The sequence below is a fragment of the Schistocerca americana genome, chromosome X (assembly GCF_021461395.2).
Source record: "Schistocerca americana isolate TAMUIC-IGC-003095 chromosome X, iqSchAmer2.1, whole genome shotgun sequence".
Taxonomy (NCBI): domain Eukaryota; kingdom Metazoa; phylum Arthropoda; class Insecta; order Orthoptera; family Acrididae; genus Schistocerca; species Schistocerca americana.
In genome coordinates this window covers 374,915,320-374,935,635 of record NC_060130.1, presented here as the reverse complement: position 1 = coordinate 374,935,635, position 20,316 = coordinate 374,915,320, and the positions used below count along the sequence as shown (strand labels likewise).

The 20,316-nt window shown below is 36.5% G+C and overlaps 1 protein-coding gene across 6 annotated transcripts in view; it reads left to right on the top strand.

Annotated features, from left to right (window-relative positions):
* The window catches only part of LOC124555187, a 185,071-nt gene extending 165,083 nt beyond the window's left edge, over window positions 1-19,988 (top strand). For all 6 annotated transcript variants that reach the window (XM_047129030.1, XM_047129025.1, XM_047129028.1 and 3 more), the window contains one exon: window positions 19,462-19,988. In XM_047129030.1, coding sequence (XP_046984986.1) covers window positions 19,462-19,631 — 170 coding nt within the window. In that variant the 3' untranslated portion in view covers window positions 19,632-19,988. The remainder of the gene's footprint in view (window positions 1-19,461) is intronic.
* The last annotated feature ends 328 nt before the right edge of the window (window positions 19,989-20,316 follow it).

Here is a 20,316-nt window from a genome sequence, read left to right as displayed (position 1 = left end):
AACTTGGATACAATTTTTTGTGTTTATGTCACACAAAATTTCGAATTATGTCATGATTATCGGGACTTCAGCTAAAACAAAGCTTTTTCAAAAACAAGCTCTGCTGGCATGCTAATATTCAGTTTTGTGACAAGAACGGACACTATAGCAAGTATACGAAACAAAGATAATTTGAATTTGACACTATTTCCTGTTAAATAAGTTCTTTTAGCGGACAAAGAAAATACCTGTGATCTCACTGGGCCATCTCATAAACGATCATCACCACAGAACATAAAAGATCTCCTGTCATTCATGGACAAATCAAATAGTTGCATTAAATTCATCCCAGTTGCATGAACAGCATCATCTCCACCAAACTGCTACTGCTAAAAGGATGCTCTGTCTTTGAGGTTCACAGAATGCAAAAACGGACAGCTGATGTAAACAAGTGTTGCTCTCAGGTCTGTATTTAGTGCATTTCATATCTGGGAAATCATCCATAGCTACATATAGCCACAAACTTTTTTTGAGTAGTGGTCTCCTATTGTGAACTGGACAGATCAAACCACCATATTGCTTCCTCCTCAAATACTCTGACTCACTATATTAATTCCCAAATTGAAAAAGAGACAGTACCAATTATTTTCTCACAAAACTAAAATCCACTGACATTTTCATGCCATAGAGCAGTGATAGTCAACTGGGTCCGTACTGCCCACTAGTCGGTGTTCCAGCTTTCGTGGTGGAGGGTAGGCAGTCGGGGTTGAGCTTTTCATAAAATTTTAACATAAAATATTGGATAAATAATTATTATTATATGCTTTAATTTGCTGCAGCTCTGCTTTATGGATTTTATAACATGAAGTTACTTTTTTACTTCATAGGTTATCATTACTGTAGAACTGGTGCCTGGTTAAAAATATTTGCTGCTAACAGAGATACAAAAGTGGCCAGTAGGTAAAAAGGTAGATCACCCCTGACGTAGAGTTTAATCTCTTCATAGAAAACTAGTAGCTGCTTGATGTTTTTAACCATGCCAGAGATGCACCAGAATGAATGGCTTAGCATCTTCAGTGGTGGACTGTCATCTTAGTGGATCACAATTATGAAATTCGTTATCATCTCATGTGTTGTCTTTCCTGTAGGGAGAACAGAACACATCATTCAGGGAACATTGAATGTGTGAAAAATTTCCCTAAGATTGCTCTACAGAGAGATCAGAATCCACCACTGTAGAAAGTCCACCAGTTTGTACATTGGGAATGGCCATTGTCAAAAAGACATATAAGAGACGTAGTTGTCGACTAGTATTTTTAACTTTTACATGCAACACAGTGTTGTTCTACTTGTCACCCTCCAGTGTGTGTTGGGTAGCAATGTTTCCGTTATTATAAGGGACGCTATTCAGTGAAAACATCAGTGATATTTGGGTGTTACCCATACAAAGCAGTAGGCTAGCTGGTGTTGGCCACACAATAATAATGGTGCAAATGGCTGACCTGAGAATGTTAAATTCATGTTTAGCACCAAGCAATAGCATAGCTTGTCCCACCAAGGCCATGGGAAAAAAATTTCATGTAGTTTTTGTCAGTCCAGCCCCAATGGATGGTGTTCTCTTGAACTTACCCTATGTCATCTCCATGATGTATTTTTTTTTTTAAAAAGAAAGAAAGCCACTATCCATGCTGATAGTTGCCAGCTGTCTGGCTACTATCTTCACATCACCACTCTCCAAGTCTCCAGCAATATGTTTTCCTTTTCCCTGTATGCCCATTTGCAGGGCCCATCCCACACAGGACTCTAATCCCAACTGCACCTGTACCATCAACTCACTGCATCATCTGAGGCTGACACATCTCAGTCTCAGTGATGCCAGGGTCTCAGAATGTTGTTCTCCAACTGATGTGCAGCTAGAACAACTAGCCTGGAGTAGCAATAATGGAAATATGAAGTGTAATAATCACTTAGGCCTAGTAGGACTTAAATGACAGGCTTTGTTTCATTGGTAGGATACTGGGCAACTACAGTTTGTCTACATGAGAGATTTCTTACAGTACATGTAAAGCTTATATGGAATATTACTATCATGTAGAATATATGCAAAGAAGACTGGTATGTGGATGTGCTCAATAGTGTTTGTCTTTTAGGAAAGAGTAACTAAAGTGCTGGAAGAACTCAGCTGGTAGACACTTGAAGAAAGATTCTTACAAATCTCACAAAAACCTATATAGAAAATCCCAAAAACCAGTATTTGGGATAGAATCTTGAATTATTCTTCAGTCATCTACATATCACTTTCATCTAATCTCTGGTGATAAGATTTGTCTAATTACTGCTTCCACAGAGACATGAAAGCACTAATTATTCCCCATGTCCCAAGAGTGGAAAAATGGAAAGAAGCTGCAGTATTTGTTAGAATTAATGTCACTCTGTGCCACATACTTCCATGGTTTTCGAACTAGACATGTAGATCTAGCACTTCATGGCTTAAATGGAACACACACACACACACACACACACACACACACACACACACACACACCATTATTTGTCATTTGCAAATATTTTCTTGTCACTTATTATATAACAGTAAATTGAAGTGTGTTGTTTTGTGCAAGGAAAAAAATACAGATCTGATATCTTTATTGGGTTTGGACAAAATAATACTAGCACCCCGTTGTAAACATATTGTTTCTATGGCTTGTTTCCTGACTCATCTATAACACAATGGCATTGTCTTTTATTTTCATCTTGTTCTGAAACACCTGTGGAATTGTTATGAGTTGCCAAGATATATATGGTTATGTGCTGTACTATCATGATGGACATAGAGGTGTTCACAGGGGACAAATTTTAAAGACCTACATAGCTGAACATTAAGAATCATGAGCTAGTCTTCAAGAGACCATATCCTATACCAGTAGAACTAGAAGAACTGTGAGATAAATCAAGGGAGTGATTAACCAGGGCATTATTGAGAGATTATGAAGTGCATTTAATAGTCCATTGTTAGTGGCAGAGAAAGCACAAGGCAGTGTGTGACTGGTTTTAGATTAACTAATCTTATACATAGACATTGTATTAGTTATAACCAAAACTTGGGAGGAACATATTGATGAATTAGATGAACTGTTCTTGAGGTTAAAGGATGAGGGAATTACCCTTAAATTATCTAAATTTGTTTTTGTAAAATGAGTGGTAAAGTTTTTGGGCCACTTAATTGGCAGCTCATTTATTAGACCTGATCCTTTGTATGTAGAAGCAGAAGCAATTGCTCAGTGCCCAAGCCCAAAGAGTGGCAAACAATTAAAATCTTTCTCAGGAATGGTTGGCTTCTAGGCATTTTGTACCAGGAACAGATCTCACTCACCCAAAATTATTAGATATAATAAAGTAGAAAACAATATGGCAGTGGGGTGAGGAGCAAGAGATCACTTTAATAATATAAAATGTGACTTGGTTGATGCACCAATTCTGTTTCACCCTAATTTTCAACAGTATTTCAGTATGTTGACAGATGCTTTAGATTACGGACTGTCCTGTGTCATATTTCAAAGAGAGCTAAATAATGACAGAGGTTTACACCATCCTACACTTTAGTGAATCATGTTCTAAATAAACGTGAAAGAAACTATTACATTATAGAAAAAGCAGCACTCATGATAGTGTGGGATTTTAAGAGGTTTTTTGGCTACTAGCCTGGAGGAAAACAGTAGTATACGCAGACCACCAAGTTTTGACATTCCTGACAAATTGTCGATTATTATACCATAGGTTGTTGAGATGTGTGCTCTGTCTACGAGAGTTTGATTATGAAATAAGGTATATTAAAGGAGAGCAGAATATAGTATCTGACGTGGTATTCCAACCACCAGTGAAAATGAATGATGTTATCATTACAGAGGAACACAGAACTGAATCTCAAGTTTATTTTCCAAACACCAAAATCATAATAGAAAGCTGCTAACTGTATTACGTTCGATCAAGTGATGCCTCATCCAAAAGCCTTGTTACTGAAAGAGCCAGTATTAAGTGTTATTAAAGGCCTGTATAGTGTAGACCAAGCTAAACAATTTCTCAACAAATAAGAGTGCGAAGCATACCCCTTGCAAGAAGAGTAATAAAGTTATTCATAGATTTAAGTTAGTTGACCATCAATAATTAAAATTTGTTAATAATCTAAGCAGTTAATACAAGAAGAGTAAGAACTGATTTCCTGTAGTGCTTAAGGGTAGGGGAGAACTATGAAAGGAAGGAAAAAGATCTCCAAACCATTAATCAGAAATGTGTATTAGCTGATAAACTGTAAATAAATACAATGGAGCAGTGTGATTACAAGGCATATGCAGGTATGAAGTCTAGTTCATAAGGTGAGGAATGTCTGAAGACCCTGTCCTGGAAAGTAGTTATTTTAGCAAAATGAAAAACTATAAAGGCAGTTCGAGAGGTGAGCAGAAAATAATAAGAACCACTGGGATTTGGGATGTAAATGTCTGTGCACTATTGTCATGTTTCTCATAGTTATGTTTAGAGACATCTCCCATTTCCTAAGAGCCGTACTAGAGTAGTGCAGTACCACACTGAGTCAGACCTAAGTGTATGTGAAAGTTGTTGCCGTCCGATCTTACAAGTTGATTGTCATTGTTGTATGGGAGAAACCTTGATATTGTTGGGAGTAGAGTTTCCTGGTACCAATTCTTAACTCGGGCTTTATTTAGGTTAATTGTAACAACAGGTTGAACCGTAAGATTTCATGCACTGTAAATCACATTATGAATGCTCAGAATATATGTAGGTGAAATGCAGGTGAAGAAGCAACTGCTTAAAATGGCAAAAGTGGAAAGAAGATAGAAGGTAATATGATGTATTTTAATGGACTATCTCAATAGAGCTGATTAGATTCAGTTATTTGATCAAACTGGGTATCCAGGTAAAAGCAAAAATCGTAATTACATGTTCTGACGTTTTAAAAATTGAGGAAAACCTTATAATATTAAAGAGTATCATATTTATATTGGATACATAAATCTACAGAGGACTGTCCCAATACGAGATACAGGAGTAACATGAAACCTTATAACTGAAGGGAATATTGTCAGTACATCTGGAATAACTTCATTAATTAACAGTGTAATTCAATGGTTGATTAAAACTAGGTGGTAATGGATACTGACTTGACTGAGAATGCAGAAACTCCAAATGTTTCTTTGTAGGAAACATATAGTGTGATCCTTAAAACATGAGCTAGAAGCTCAAGAATCTAATGTAAACTGAGAGAGATAATGGATGCTGTATTCAGAAGCATATGATGATATGATGTACATTATTGATTGAGCATGGTTTAATAATCACTATAGAGAAAACAAAGAAGTTATCATAAGTCTTAAATAAAGCAAAAGGAGGTAGTATATTCTTACCACCTGCCAAACTGAGCTAGCAAGTGGGGACATAGTTAGTTCCATGTTACATGGATAATTTTTCATGATAGATCTTAATGATGTGGAACAAATCATTTACATTCACATTGCAAATTAATTTGTATATATGGTTGCATTCTAACATTTCTAAGGTATATAGATGTTGTGAGTTAGTAAGGCCTATCCTTTTACATGTACAGTAATAGTAATTCTTCTATGGGATGGAAGGAGTTGTCTAGGAGAAACTTTCTCAGTTTGCTTTCAAGTTTTACTTTTTTGTCTGTCGGGCATTTTATATCATTGGGTCAGTGATCAAAAATTTTTGTCGCAGCATTGTGCACCCCCTTTTTGTGATAAAGATAACCTTAATGTGGAGTAACGAATATCATTTTTTCTTCTGCTATTGTAATTATGTACATCATTATTTCTTTTGGACTGAAGTGGATTATTCACAACAAACTTCATGAGGGAATAAATATACAGTGAAGTGGTAGTCAAAATGCCCAACTCCTTGAACAGATGTCTACAAGATGATCGTGTGTGAGCACCACATATTATTATTACAGCACATTTTTCATAATGAAGATTTTCTGTATGAAAGATGAATTACCCCAGATCATTATATGGCATTATTGAATGAAAATACGCAATATATGCCAGCTTACTTATTTGTCTTTCACTAAGATTTGCATTGATTCTAAGTGGAGATGTGGCTGAACTAAGTTGTTTTACAAGTTCCAAAATGTTTTTTCAATTTAAATTCTCAGTGATATGAACACCTAGGAATTTTGAAGTTTCCACCCTATTTATTATTTCCCCACCACGTGTTACCCTTATCATTGATGTAGTACCCCTAGATGTGCAGAACTGAGTATGTTGTGTCTTTTTAAAATTGAAGGTGAGACCATTTATAGAAATGCAGTCAATCATACTTTTAAGAATGTTGTTTACTATTTCTTCTGTTTCTGTATATATATGCTTAGATTGATTACAATAATAGTCTCTTATGCAAAAAGAACTAATTCTGCATGTTGTATATTAGATGGCAGATAATTTACACATATGAGGAACAGTAGTGGACCTCATATGTGATTTCTCCCCAGTCAGAATTATGTCCCCTGACTATATTGGTTGACTTACTAAGTACAACTTCCTGCATTCTTTTGCTTAGATACTGCATTATACATTGTTTGGCTCTACAATCAGTCCCATAAAACTTCAATTTATCTAGGAGAATTCTCTGAGTCACACAGTCAAATTCCTCAGAGAGATCACAGAAAATACCAACTGACACTCTTTTATTATTTAACATTTGTAAACCCGGTGACTCAACATGTAAATGACATTTTCAATAGAGTAACCTTTCTGAAACCAAAACTGTGATTTGCTGATGACATTATTGTCGCTAAGGTGAGATATTATTCTGTGATACATCACCTTTTCAAAAATTTTGGGAAATTATGTGAACAGCGAAACAGGTCAGTAGTTATTGTCATCTCTGCTATCACCTTTCTTAAAGAGACGTTTAACAATGGCATTTTCAGTCTCTCTAGAAATTGCCTTCAGTCAGTGATACATTACATATTTCAGTAAGACAGTGCTTGTTGTATGAGAACAGTTCTTTAGTAGACTATTGGAAACACCACCGAAACCAGCTAAGCTTGTATTTTTGAGAGAATGTCTAAGTTTCTTAATTTCAGGAGAAGTTGGTGATACATTCATATGACAGAATTTTATGGGTGTTACTTTTTTCAACATACTGCTGTGATTTTTCTCTTCAATTGTTTGTCCCTATGCTTCCTATTATATTTAAGAAATGATTATTAAACACATTTGTTACCTGTGACTCATCAGTTATAGCCTTCCATTCAGGTAATTAGTGATGTTACCCTTTTCTGTGGCTGGTTGTCTTGTCTCTTGTTTCACTACATTCCATATAACGTTAATCTCTTGCCAGAATTAGTGATTTCTGACATTATTCACATAATCCTTGATTTTTGTAATAACATTTCTCAGTAATTTTGAGTAGTTTTTGTAGTGTGGAACAACTGCAAGAGAATCTCTACTTGTTCTCGCCATAAGATACATTTACCTTTTTGTTTCACAAGATACTTTGATTCCTCTAGTGATCCACAGTTTCCTACATGTCTGTTTAGTTTCCTTTCGATTACAATATTTCATGGACTGTAAGACACTTTTTTTTCTTCAAAAATTGTCTTCAAAATTCAGGTGCATCTTATACTCTAAATTAATATAAAAAAGTCCAGTGTTTGATTTAAAATTCTCACCAGTCTTAAAAATGGCCATATATTCGATGCCACAGGAAACTTATATCTATCTGGTGACACTGGATTCAACTGGCAGCAGCAATGCACCAACGTGACTAAAATAAGCTATGGGGATTCAGAAGATTGCTAACACTGTCGCCCTCCTGCCCTGCCATCGCAAACGCAGAACACTGTCTCACCTATAATGCATCATTACAGTCTATGGTGCCAGTAAACTTGAATTGAAAGTGATTTGTGTCATTGGTAACAGTGCAATATTTTTGTTAGTAGTTAGTTTTGTAATGGAAAAAAATAAAAGTTATTCATGTGGTCTGTAAATTGAAATTAATAGCATCTGCAGAAGCATATGGAAACAAAGCAGCTGAGCAGCATTTCGACCCCCCACCAGCGGAAAAAACAATTCATGATTGATGAAGTAGTAAAGAAGAACTGAAAAAAATGATGACTAAATGTGCAAATAGAGGACTGAATGCAAAATGGCGAAAACTATAAGATGCCATATTGAAATATATTCAAGGACATTGTCAAAATGACGTTGGAATTAATACAGAAAGATTCAAATACATGTTCATAAGCTAGCACTACAGTGGGACTTAACAAAATGTAAGGGTGGAGGTGTTTGGTGCTACTGGTTTATGAAGTGTATGGACTTAACATGTGAACCAAAACCAAAGTGTCTCAGAAAATGCCACAAGAGTATGAAGAGAGAATATTATCTTTCCATTTCCTTATTATTGAACACTGGAAGAAAACCATTGTGGAACTGGCTATTTAGCCAGTACGAATGAAACTCTTCTGACATTTGATGTGCTGAGTAACAGAACTGTTGCCATGAAAGGTGCTAAAACTGTAACTATAAAAACAAGTGGACATGAAAAAATGCACTACACTGCTGTCCTTTCATGTTGTGCTGATGGTACTAAACTTTATCCAATAATCATTTTCAAGCACAAAGCAATGCCGAAACCTTCTGAAATACTGCCAGGTGTTGTTCATGTACATGACAAGGGGAGTATAGACAAGGCTGGTATGAAATTATGGATTAACAGAATGTGAAGCAGAAGGAAAGGTGCTTTATTGAAGGAGAGTTCTCTTATGTTAGATCAGGCAACAAGTCAAATTTATTTGATATTGTTAGCTCAAATGTAGATGGAGTTGAAGAGCTTTTCTCCTTTTGCCCATTGTTTGTTACCTTTACCAAGATCCCAAGATTTTTTTTTTTCAAATTTTGCATGATCTAATTCAGCCTGAAGGGCACAAATCTTTGCCGCCTCCTCCGTAATTCTCTTGTCCTTCTTGCAAAGCCTACAGTTTCATGAGGGAGAGCCTTGTTGAGTTCTCCAATCAGTTCCCCAGTGAAATTCCTATCTACAGTCTACTCATACCGTTCCCTCTTTTACCATCCTATAACAATACGCACATGTATCACACATTGGAACACAGAGTAGATGCTTAAAAATGAATTAAATCTGTTCCCAGTTTACCCTACATAAACTTTTGTTATTTGTGAGCACCAAAAATTAGGCCTATTGGTTTGTGCTTCAGGCTTATAATACGGGGTGTCCCATTTATCTTGACCACCTTAAATAACTGTCTGTCCAGATGCAAATTAAAAAATGTTTCAAGCAAATGTTCTTCAGCCATCAGGGGAACATCAATCAGCATAATTGCCTTCATTGTAGCTTTGTTTTTTACGATGATATGAACAGTGGTATGACTCTTTTAAATGACACCCTGTATTTTTTATACAGTAATTCATTTCCTCTCCTAAAGACGTATTCAAAAATGTATCACAGTGTACCATTCACTGAAACACAACATTATTAATTAAGACTTTGACTCTCCTGTACCATTGTCCAGGAATAGAACATTCAAAGGTGCTCAAAGTGGTGACCCTGAACACTGATACATTGGTGCACTCGTTGAATGAAAGAATTATTTATTACTTCCAGTGTTACCTGCTGAAGAGAATTACAAGCAAGCATGATACGTTCCTGCATGTCCTCTGGAGTTAATGGAATATCACGATAGACAATGTCTTTAATGCATCCCAAAAGAAAAAAGTCCAGAGGATTTAAATCAGGAAACCTAGCAGGCCAAATAACTGTTCCTCCTCGACCAATCCATCTGGCAGGATACCTTCAGTTCAGAACACGACGTGCACGCAAGGCATTATGTGCTGGACATCCATCGTGTTGATACCACATAAGCATTCTGGTTCTTAACGGAGCTTCATCCAGAAGAGAAGGAAGAATTCGTCTGAGGAAGTTGGCGTACGCTGTGCCGTTTAGACTACCGTTGATGAAATAAGGGCCAATAATTGTAGTGCCAAGCATCCCACACCAGACGTTAACTCGCCATTGACGCTGATGTTCCACCTGTCTAAGCCATCGTGGGTTGTCGCTGGACCAATAGTGCATGTTCCTTGTATTTACCTGTCGTTTGTTAGAGAAGGAACATTCATCGGCAAATAGAACATTGGAGAAGACGTTCAGGTTGGCGAGGATTTGGTGCCTTGCCCACTGACAGAACTGTACACGATTCTGGAAATCATTTCCATGCAATTCTTGATGTAGGTGTACATGGTAAGGATGGAACCAGTGACTTGTAAGAATACAATGTACACTGGCTTTAGGAATGCCAATCTCATGCCCAAGCTGTCGTGTACTCACATGTGGAGTCGTAGCAACGGAAGCAAGAACAGTATCTTCGACAGTTTTGTCTGTGCACTATGACAATTGCGTTGTTGTGGGTTGAAACTTCCCATTTCCTGAAGCGTCGCAACAAGATGAGAAAACATCCTTCGGGAAGGTAGGTTCTCGTCAGGATATCGCTCTGTACAGTTCCGCTGCCTGTGTAGCATTTTGCCTACCTTCACCAAGAACTACAATAAAAGAAACGTTATGTTGATGCAGTTTGTAAGAAGGATAGCCTTTACTGTAGGCATACTCTACACAACAGTATTTAAAAGGACTAAACTACTGTACTAAATGTACCCATACGTAAGAAAACATTATTGCAATTACTGTTCTGCTAACTTACATTCCCCATAGATGAGTAGCATTTCTACCTTGTCTTCATTGGTGTACATTCTACTGGCACAACTCTGCAACTGACAATGGTTGATGGAATGTTGGGTGTGCATTCTACTTATGTTTACATTTGTCCTCTGTCAACGTCAGCACATGGATGTGTTCCATTATCCCCAGTACCTGCACTAAGCTCTGGGAGTGTCAATGTCAATATTGTGTTATGTAATTAATAACGTTGTGTTGCAGTTAATGATACACTGTGATACATTTTTAATAGGTCTTTAAGAGAGGAAATGAATTACCAAATAAAAAATGCAGGGTGCCATTTAAAAAAGCCATATGGCTGTTCATATCTTTGTAAAAAACAAAGCTACAACTAAGGCAATCTTGCTGATTGATGTCCCCCTGACAGCTAAAGAAAATTTGCTTGAAACTTTTTGTAATTTGCATCTGGACAAACAGTTATTTAGGGTGGTCAAGATAAGTGGGACACCCTACATAATGTCGAAAGTTAATTGTTTCTGCTTAAAACAAGAACTTAGCACTTACTTAATTCCAGTATCTATTTATTATCTTAATCACAACAGTACTGCATGTGAGTGTAGTGTAACCAAATATGAAGACATACATCATGTCTTCTACTGATCAGTTTGCAGGTAATCATGTGTTGTATGTATTCTACGAGCATAACATTAGATAGTTTGCAAGATTATTGTCAATGTTATTTATGCCTTTGTGATTTTGGAATTGTATATTTAAATGGTGTATTTTCTATCTGTTTCATGTTGAGGGAGAGCAGAGTAACATGACGACAACAGCATCTGCGGCACAGCTGCCAAGAGAGAGCTGACTGCTATTGTCCACCAGGCGAAGGCTATTGCACAGAAGAAGATGCTGGTGGCATGTGTTATTGCCCTCTAATTGAAATAAAATAAATGTATGTAATTGTATGTAACAAACAAAATAATAGACTATCAATGTTCTAAAGGAAAATGTCATGGTAGTTAGTTCAGTCCTTGTTTTTGCCTTGACTGTTTATCATCATCATGAGTGTTATTGTTAGTTAGTTACATGTTCCATAGATCATTTGAACAATTCTTTAATCGAAATGATGTGGAACAGTCAGTTTACAGGATATGTGTACATAATCAGTGTTACCATTAATGAACACATTTTTATTTTTAGTCCTACTCATGCAACAACACTTTTTTTACTGGCTACCAGTTTTTAAGCAGAAATTCATCAGTGGAATATAAAGAGTTGTCCAGGAGAAATGTTTTTAAATTAGATTTAAAACATGCTTTTCTACCTGTTAGACATTTGATGTTATAGAGCAAATAATCAAAAAACAAATTTCTGCATGTTTAACACTTTTTCTGAGTCACTGAAAGCTGTAACAATGGGTAATAAAGACTGCATTCTAATAAAACACATTGTTCAAAAGCAAACACCTTTCTTCCACATAAACTTTCACTTCAGTTTTCTTGATAAATAAATAAATCACTTCTCACTTACAATGACGTATTTTATTAGAACACAGTCTTTGCAATAATATCGAAGTTGATCTTAGGTGGCCAAGGCAAGAACAAGAACTGAACTAACTACCATTACATTTTTCTTTACAACACTGATTGTCCGTTTTTTGCATGTTATGTACAATTAAATACATTTATTTTATTTGAATCAGAGGGCGATAACATGTGCCGACAGGATCTTCTACTGCACAATGGCTTTCGCCTGGTGAACAATAGTGGTCAGCTCCCTGCTTGGTGGTTGCACCAAAGATGCTGTTGTCATTGTGTTACTCTGATCTCCCATGACATGAGACAGATATAAAACAAATCATTTAAATACACAGTTCCAATTTTACAAACTCACAAATAACATTGACAATAATCTTACTAAATATCTAACATTATGCTCACAGAATGCATACAACATATGATTACCTGCAAGCTGAGTGGCAGAAGACTTGGTGTAACTGTCTTGATATTTGGTTACACAACACCCCCACTTGCTAGCTCAGTTTGGCAGGTGATAAGACTATACTATCTCCTTTTGCTTTATTTGAGAATTATGGCTACCTCTTTTTCCTCTATAATGATTATTAAACCACGCTCAGTCAATATTGTGCATCATATCATCATACACTGACGTGACCAAAGTCTTGGGATAATGATATGAACATACACAGACAGCAGTAGTATCATGTGCATAAGTTATAAAAGGGCAATACATTGGTGGAGCTGTCATTTGTACACAGGTGCAAAGGTTTGCGACATGATTATGGCTGCACAATGGGAATTAAGAGACTTTGAATGTGAAATGGTAGTTGGAACTAGATGCAACAGATGTTCCATTTCAGAAATCGATAGAGTGTGCAATATGCTAAAATCCACATTGTCAAGAGGGTGCCAAGAAACCACATTTCAGGCATTACCTCTCACCACAGACAATGCAGTGACCAACGGCCTTCACTTAATGAGCGAGAGTGGTGATGTTTGCGTAGAGTTGTCAGTGCTAACAGACAAGCAACACTACCTGAAATAACCATAGAAATCAACGTGGGGCATACAACGAATGTATCCCTTAGGTCAGTGCAGTGAGATTGGGTGTTAATGGCCTGTGGCAGTAGACAACTGTTTAAGGAGTTGGGCATTCTGACTACTGCTTCACGGTATATTTATTCCCTCATGAAGTTTGTTGTAAATAATCCACTTCAGTTCGAAAGAAATAATGATGTACATAATTACAATACAATGACATGGGAGCACCTACTTCTCCAATGGCCATTGATAACATGGAAATCAGTACTGGGGCCAAAGAGAAAAATGAAGTGGAGGTGAAAGACATTGCTTCCCATGCAGTCCTAGATGGTCCTTGTGTTTTTGCAAGTGATATTTTGAAATTTTCCCGTATAAAGGATTATAAATTTAGTCATTCTACTAGATGGCTTACAATGGCTATTTCTCACTCTGGAGTTGTTGGGAGTATTGGTGGCGTTGAAAGTTTTGATAACTGTGATGTCATTACTTACCAAGCTTTTAATGTTGGTGAAGTTTTTAAACAGGACATTGGTATGTCTTGTTTTCATTGTGTGATGCCTTTAGTGTTGAGGACTCGTGAACATTGTAAAGTGGATCAAGATGATGCTATTTATGTGTGTTGTAAATGATTTGTAAAACTTGTTTGTGATTTGACTGCATATTATCATAAATAAAGAAACCTGATTCCCCACCCCCTCAAAAAAATCCTATTGTATTATGTAATACTTCAGCCTGTACCTGCCTATTTGCTTCTTCCATTGGCAGCCAGAGAAATGCTGATAACAGTGGTTCATCTGTTATCTATTTACCTACTGTTTCTAAGGGGGATAAACCCATCTCAAATCTGGAAGTTAATTCAGTCTTAATTCACTAGTAATCTTGTACACTCCCAGTATTCTGTTTCCCAAATGAACCAAAATCACGTTCCACTCATCATTTGAATAAGAGAGTAACGTATCAAAGCAGTGCACTTCATCTTTCTACTGCACATGAAACACACAATACGCTCAATTACACTTCTGCATCAGTTCTCTCTCCTGGTATCGAATACACAAAACTCACAAATATAATTCACACTAAATGGAAATTTCATTTAGCTCATCAAATCCTCAGTAGTGTTGTTTGGCCATCCCCCTCGGTCCCTTGTACTTGTGAAAAACCTTTTTTGATTGGTTGTTATTCATTTAATGGTGTCCGCATACCAACAATAGATTGTGGTAAACACTGTTTCTCTCAGTCACACTTTGTAACATTTTTTGAAAGTTGTTTATTTCCATCTCAAAAGATATCTGCTGGAAGCAAAAGCTTATTCGTTATCAGTTTACTCGTATTTCAATACCATGCAAAGAATTTTCTAAACTCGCCTCATTGTCTGTTGTAAGGGTCTGGAACCAGTAACTTCAGTGTAGGCCTCTGCTGCTCATCTTCTGACAAGTATATTTGTGTTTAAATTGTTGTACAAAATCTGACCAATTCTTAAAATCATGTTTATGAAATACCACCCATTCGGGTGCTTCAGCCTCTAAATGATCAATCACAAACTGTGTTTTCTTTCTGTCAGCTCATCTAGATGGCAAAGCTCCCCCACAAATTCTTAAAAATATTATTGGTGTAGTTCTCCTTTTGGTTTGAAATGCAGGAACTGATGAGACACATGAATAATGTTAGATAAACTAAATTCCTGCCACAATTCATTTGGCAAATAGGGTTTACCTTCTTTATGTTTGTGCTAAGCCAGTGAACTGATTTTGCTTATCCCAAGTTCTACTGATTCGGTCACTTCATTTGATCCATCAAAAATGACTTGATGCCACTCCTCTCTACATTAATACTACTGTCTATAGCAAAAGGGTTCCTAGATACTGTGAAGTCTGAGACCTGTTTACATACTTCCTGCAAAAGCACCTCTGTCCATTCTACTCATCCTAGCAATGCTGCCTTTTCTATTCCATGATCTCCACCATTGTATGAACACTCTCCATGATTATCATGTTTTAACTTGTACAATTCTTTACACTTTTCAGATACTTATGCTTTTAATTTCTCTGTGTTATTCTTCTACATAATTAGTGATTTCTCCTATCTCCCCACTCAGAGATAGTGCGCATTCGGCATACCCAGCAGAAGCATCCTTAATACATATTAATAATTCAGCATGTACATGGTCAGTTTGATCCACACTCTCTTGGCACATGACAATATTATTTTTATTAATTTCCACATGAACTACAAGTTTCATACTCCCAGCCTGCTAAGACAAGTTAAAAATATCCTGTTTCATTGGCAGCTTCTCTTCCCTAGACTTGTGAATAGGGCGTTCTAGCCTGTAATGCATATTCACTGTCTTACGGAAGCTAGTTAATTCAGAATTAATCTCGGTATTCAAATTCTCTGTTTTCTGATTCATCTCTATATAAAAGGTCTTTAAACTGGTTATATTTTGACTAATTACTCTGGCCCACAAATGCCAGTCATCCATATTCACTATGCTGTCTTCCAACATGATTACTAATAACTCAAACTTGAATCTATTTGCTGTATGACTTACAGTTATAATAATGCATCAATCAAACTAACCAAGTTAAGCTTGTTTTCCTGACACAGTACCCAACACTTGCATTTGTTTGTTGACATGAATTGCACCCACCAAATAAACTTCTGTTGACAGTGAATTGGCTCATGGTGTAATCTGCAACTTACCAGTACCTGTAGTTCAACTGGTTTTTACTACCCAGTTGCAATGCTCTGTAATGGCCCTCAGTAGGATGCAGTGCTTGATGCCATGAACCCCCAGATGTTACTACGTAGACTGCTAAATTTCTCCATCAACTGCACTCAGCTGCCACCACACAAACACTGCATTTTGTAGTAGTTGCCCTTGATGTCAGCTGCCACCACCAGGGCGCTGTGCCTCTCGGTCACTGTTCACAGTGTTGGCTGGCACCACCAAGACACTGCACCTCATCACCATCACTCACCAGCCGCATAAGGAATGCAGCATTCTCCGTGAACTCACACTCACTCCTCTCCACTTATGTCTCAAACAGTGTCTATTCTTGCATTTCATAAGCTTTCTCTCTTCTAATGACCTTCGATCGATTGAATTTATGCTCACACATCACTGTATCGGTCACCACATGCAGCACCACACCCCCATTTTAAATATTATTATTTAAATAGACAACATCAGCAGACATCGTACCTAACATCCAGTGACAAAAGCTTTCAATCAGGTACATGTAATGATTGAGCTTGACTGTTCCAGCTTCTTTTCCAAAGCGTGCACCACAACAGATTCGAATTACTTCAATGAACTGGTCAAATTAACTTTCTGCTAACCCTCAAGTAGAGAGATACAAAATTGAATCATTTGTGTAACATCAGTTTCATAAAAGTTCCATGGCTTCTTAAAAGTTGACATTTGGTTTATTATCTCCGCTCTTGCCTTTAGATATTAATAACTGATTCTTTTCAAACTCCATTAATTCTAGTATTCCCAACAGAACTCAATCATTAAGAAAAATCAATCTTCTTATCATGAAACCAGATTGAAAAGTGAATAAGTTTCTTCCACATAAATGTTCACTTCATTTTTATATATATATATATATATATATATATATACCATCACTCACCAGCCGCATAAGGAATGCAGCATTCTCCGTGAACTCACACTCACTCCTCTCCACTTATGTCTCAAACAGTGTCTATTCTTGCATTTCATAAGCTTTCTCTCTTCTAATGACCTTCGATCGATTGAATTTATGCTCACACATCACTGTATCGGTCACCACATGCAGCACCACACCCCCATTTTAAATATTATTATTTAAATAGACAACATCAGCAGACATCGTACCTAACATCCAGTGACAAAAGCTTTCAATCAGGTACATGTAATGATTGAGCTTGACTGTTCCAGCTTCTTTTCCAAAGCGTGCACCACAACAGATTCGAATTACTTCAATGAACTGGTCAAATTAACTTTCTGCTAACCCTCAAGTAGGGAGATACAAAATTGAATCATTTGTGTAACATCAGTTTCATAAAAGTTCCATGGCTTCTTAAAAGTTGACATTTGGTTTATTATCTCCGCTCTTGCCTTTAGATATTAATAACTGATTCTTTTCAAACTCCATTAATTCTAGTATTCCCAACAGAACTCAATCATTAAGAAAAATCAATCTTCTTATCATGAAACCAGATTGAAAAGTGAATAAGTTTCTTCCACATAAATGTTCACTTCATTTTTATATATATATATATATATATATATATATACCATCACTCACCAGCCGCATAAGGAATGCAGCATTCTCCGTGAACTCACACTCACTCCTCTCCACTTATGTCTCAAACAGTGTCTATTCTTGCATTTCATAAGCTTTCTCTCTTCTAATGACCTTCGATCGATTGAATTTATGCTCACACATCACTGTATCGGTCACCACATGCAGCACCACACCCCCATTTTAAATATTATTATTTAAATAGACAACATCAGCAGACATCGTACCTAACATCCAGTGACAAAAGCTTTCAATCAGGTACATGTAATGATTGAGCTTGACTGTTCCAGCTTCTTTTCCAAAGCGTGCACCACAACAGATTCGAATTACTTCAATGAACTGGTCAAATTAACTTTCTGCTAACCCTCAAGTAGAGAGATACAAAATTGAATCATTTGTGTAACATCAGTTTCATAAAAGTTCCATGGCTTCTTAAAAGTTGACATTTGGTTTATTATCTCCGCTCTTGCCTTTAGATATTAATAACTGATTCTTTTCAAACTCCATTAATTCTAGTATTCCCAACAGAACTCAATCATTAAGAAAAATCAATCTTCTTATCATGAAACCAGATTGAAAAGTGAATAAGTTTCTTCCACATAAATGTTCACTTCATTTTTTATATATATATATATATATATATATATATATATATATATATATATATATGGTGTGTTCCATTAGAACGTAGCCCTTACAATAACATCAATGTTGATCATAACTGGTCAAGACCAGAACAAGAACTGAACTACACTGAACAACATCGATAAACCATTTTTGTTAATTACCTACAGTTAAACATATTTATTTTATTTAAATCATAAGATGATAACATATGTCAACAGTATGTTCTACTGCACGATGACCTTCATCTGGGGGACAATAACAGTCTGCTCTGTGCTTGGCAGCTGTGCCAAAATTGCTGCTGTTGTTGTGTTACTGCACTCTCCCATGACATGAAACAGATACAAAACAAACCATTTAAATACACATTTCTAATTTTAAAAACACAGAAATAATATTGACAATAATCTAACATTATGCTTGTAGATTGCTTACGACATATGATTGCCTGCAAAGTGAGTGGTAGGAGACATGGTGTAATTGTCTTGATACTTGGTTACGCTACAGCAGCACCTCTGCTTCTACATTGTTATCTACTACTGTGTATGTTTACATATGAAGCATTAAATCCAGATTGCCTTTTTTCAATTGTGAAACAATGTAGCTTTTCTCTGATGATTTGACCAGTCATATCAATCTTGTCTGTTGATCTTATGGTGGTACAGGAAGTAGAGGTTGCTGCTAAAAGGTCTGTTGAACAATATTATGTGAACAGTTTGTTTTTGACAGTGGTATTCTTCCCAGTAGGAATTTGCATTTTCCAAGATACAGCCTTTCCTCATAGGGTTGTAAATATCAAAGACTGATTTTGTGACAACCACTAAAATAATAAATCTTCTCTGATCTCCATAATCAGCAGATTTTGATTGTATGGAGACTTTGTAATTCTGTACTTCAAAAACAATCAGGGTTCATTGTCATAGTTTTACAACTGACAAAGGACTGAAACAGTTTCTTTGTAGAAAATAATATAAAAAATCCCATTGGCTTGTATCCAGGATTTACATGCATTTATACCCAGGAGGCTTTAGCTAATTTTGGATGCCAAAGCTTGGCTGTACACCATATTATATGAGCTTTCATATTATTTGGTACAAATTCTGTGTGTTGCACACTGATATCCCTCTCTCTCTCTCTCTCTCTCTCTCTCTCTCTCTCTCTCTCTGTGTGTGTGTGTGTGTGTGTGTGTGTGTGTGAGAGAGAGAGAGGGAGAGAGAGAGAGAGAGAGAGAGAGAGTCAAGTAATGCCAGTGGTGTTAAAATTATGTTCTCTTCAATTTTCAGGGCATCCAGAGGCTGTTATGCTGTATCAAAAAATGCAAACTGGATCTGTGGGTCATGTTTCCCACCCAGTGAGTGATTCAGAGGAAAGCATGAATCTTCTGCCAGAAGACTGCAAGAGTACAGCTTTAATGTATCTTCTCAAAGGAAAGCATTACTCAAAATTTTTTTGAAGTTATGGTTCTTGGTACAGGACATTGTTATCACCATCTTTCAGTACCCTGAGTAAACATGTCATTATTTTGAATGTCCTGAAATTTCTTGTCTGTAATTGTAATCTGACAAAAATGAATGAAAAAACCGAAATTTGCCTGCTCATATAGAGACTTGAGTTTATTGCAGGACTATGAAATTGTATCAAGGCTATAGAGTGATACAGACTGAATTATGTACTGCATGAAATACAGATAATGCTCAGATTTTAAAGTATATCCTAAATATGCATGTGTAAGTTATGGGCAATGTCCATTTTGAAGACTACAATGTTTAAATGTGTGTCACATATGAAATTATGCAGTCTTGTACTGTAACCCTGTGTTATGAGTAAGTTGTATCAAATTAGAGTCGTATGACTCAGTTGTGCCTGTAATTGGAAACATTTGTCTCCAGCAGAGTCCAGACCTTCCTTGTGCTGACATTAGGATATGTATTGTGTATTTTTTACAATTTTTGAAAGTTTAGGTGTTCTGTGTATGGCTTAATTCACACAAAATGAAAAATTGTGACCTACATTTGGGTATTCCACAAAATTTGGCAATATTATCTTGTTTTGTATTGTACAGGATGGGAGGAGTCAGGCTGAAGAGCAGACTGTTCAGTAATTATCTATGTGCATCTCATTTTTAGGGGTGCATAGGG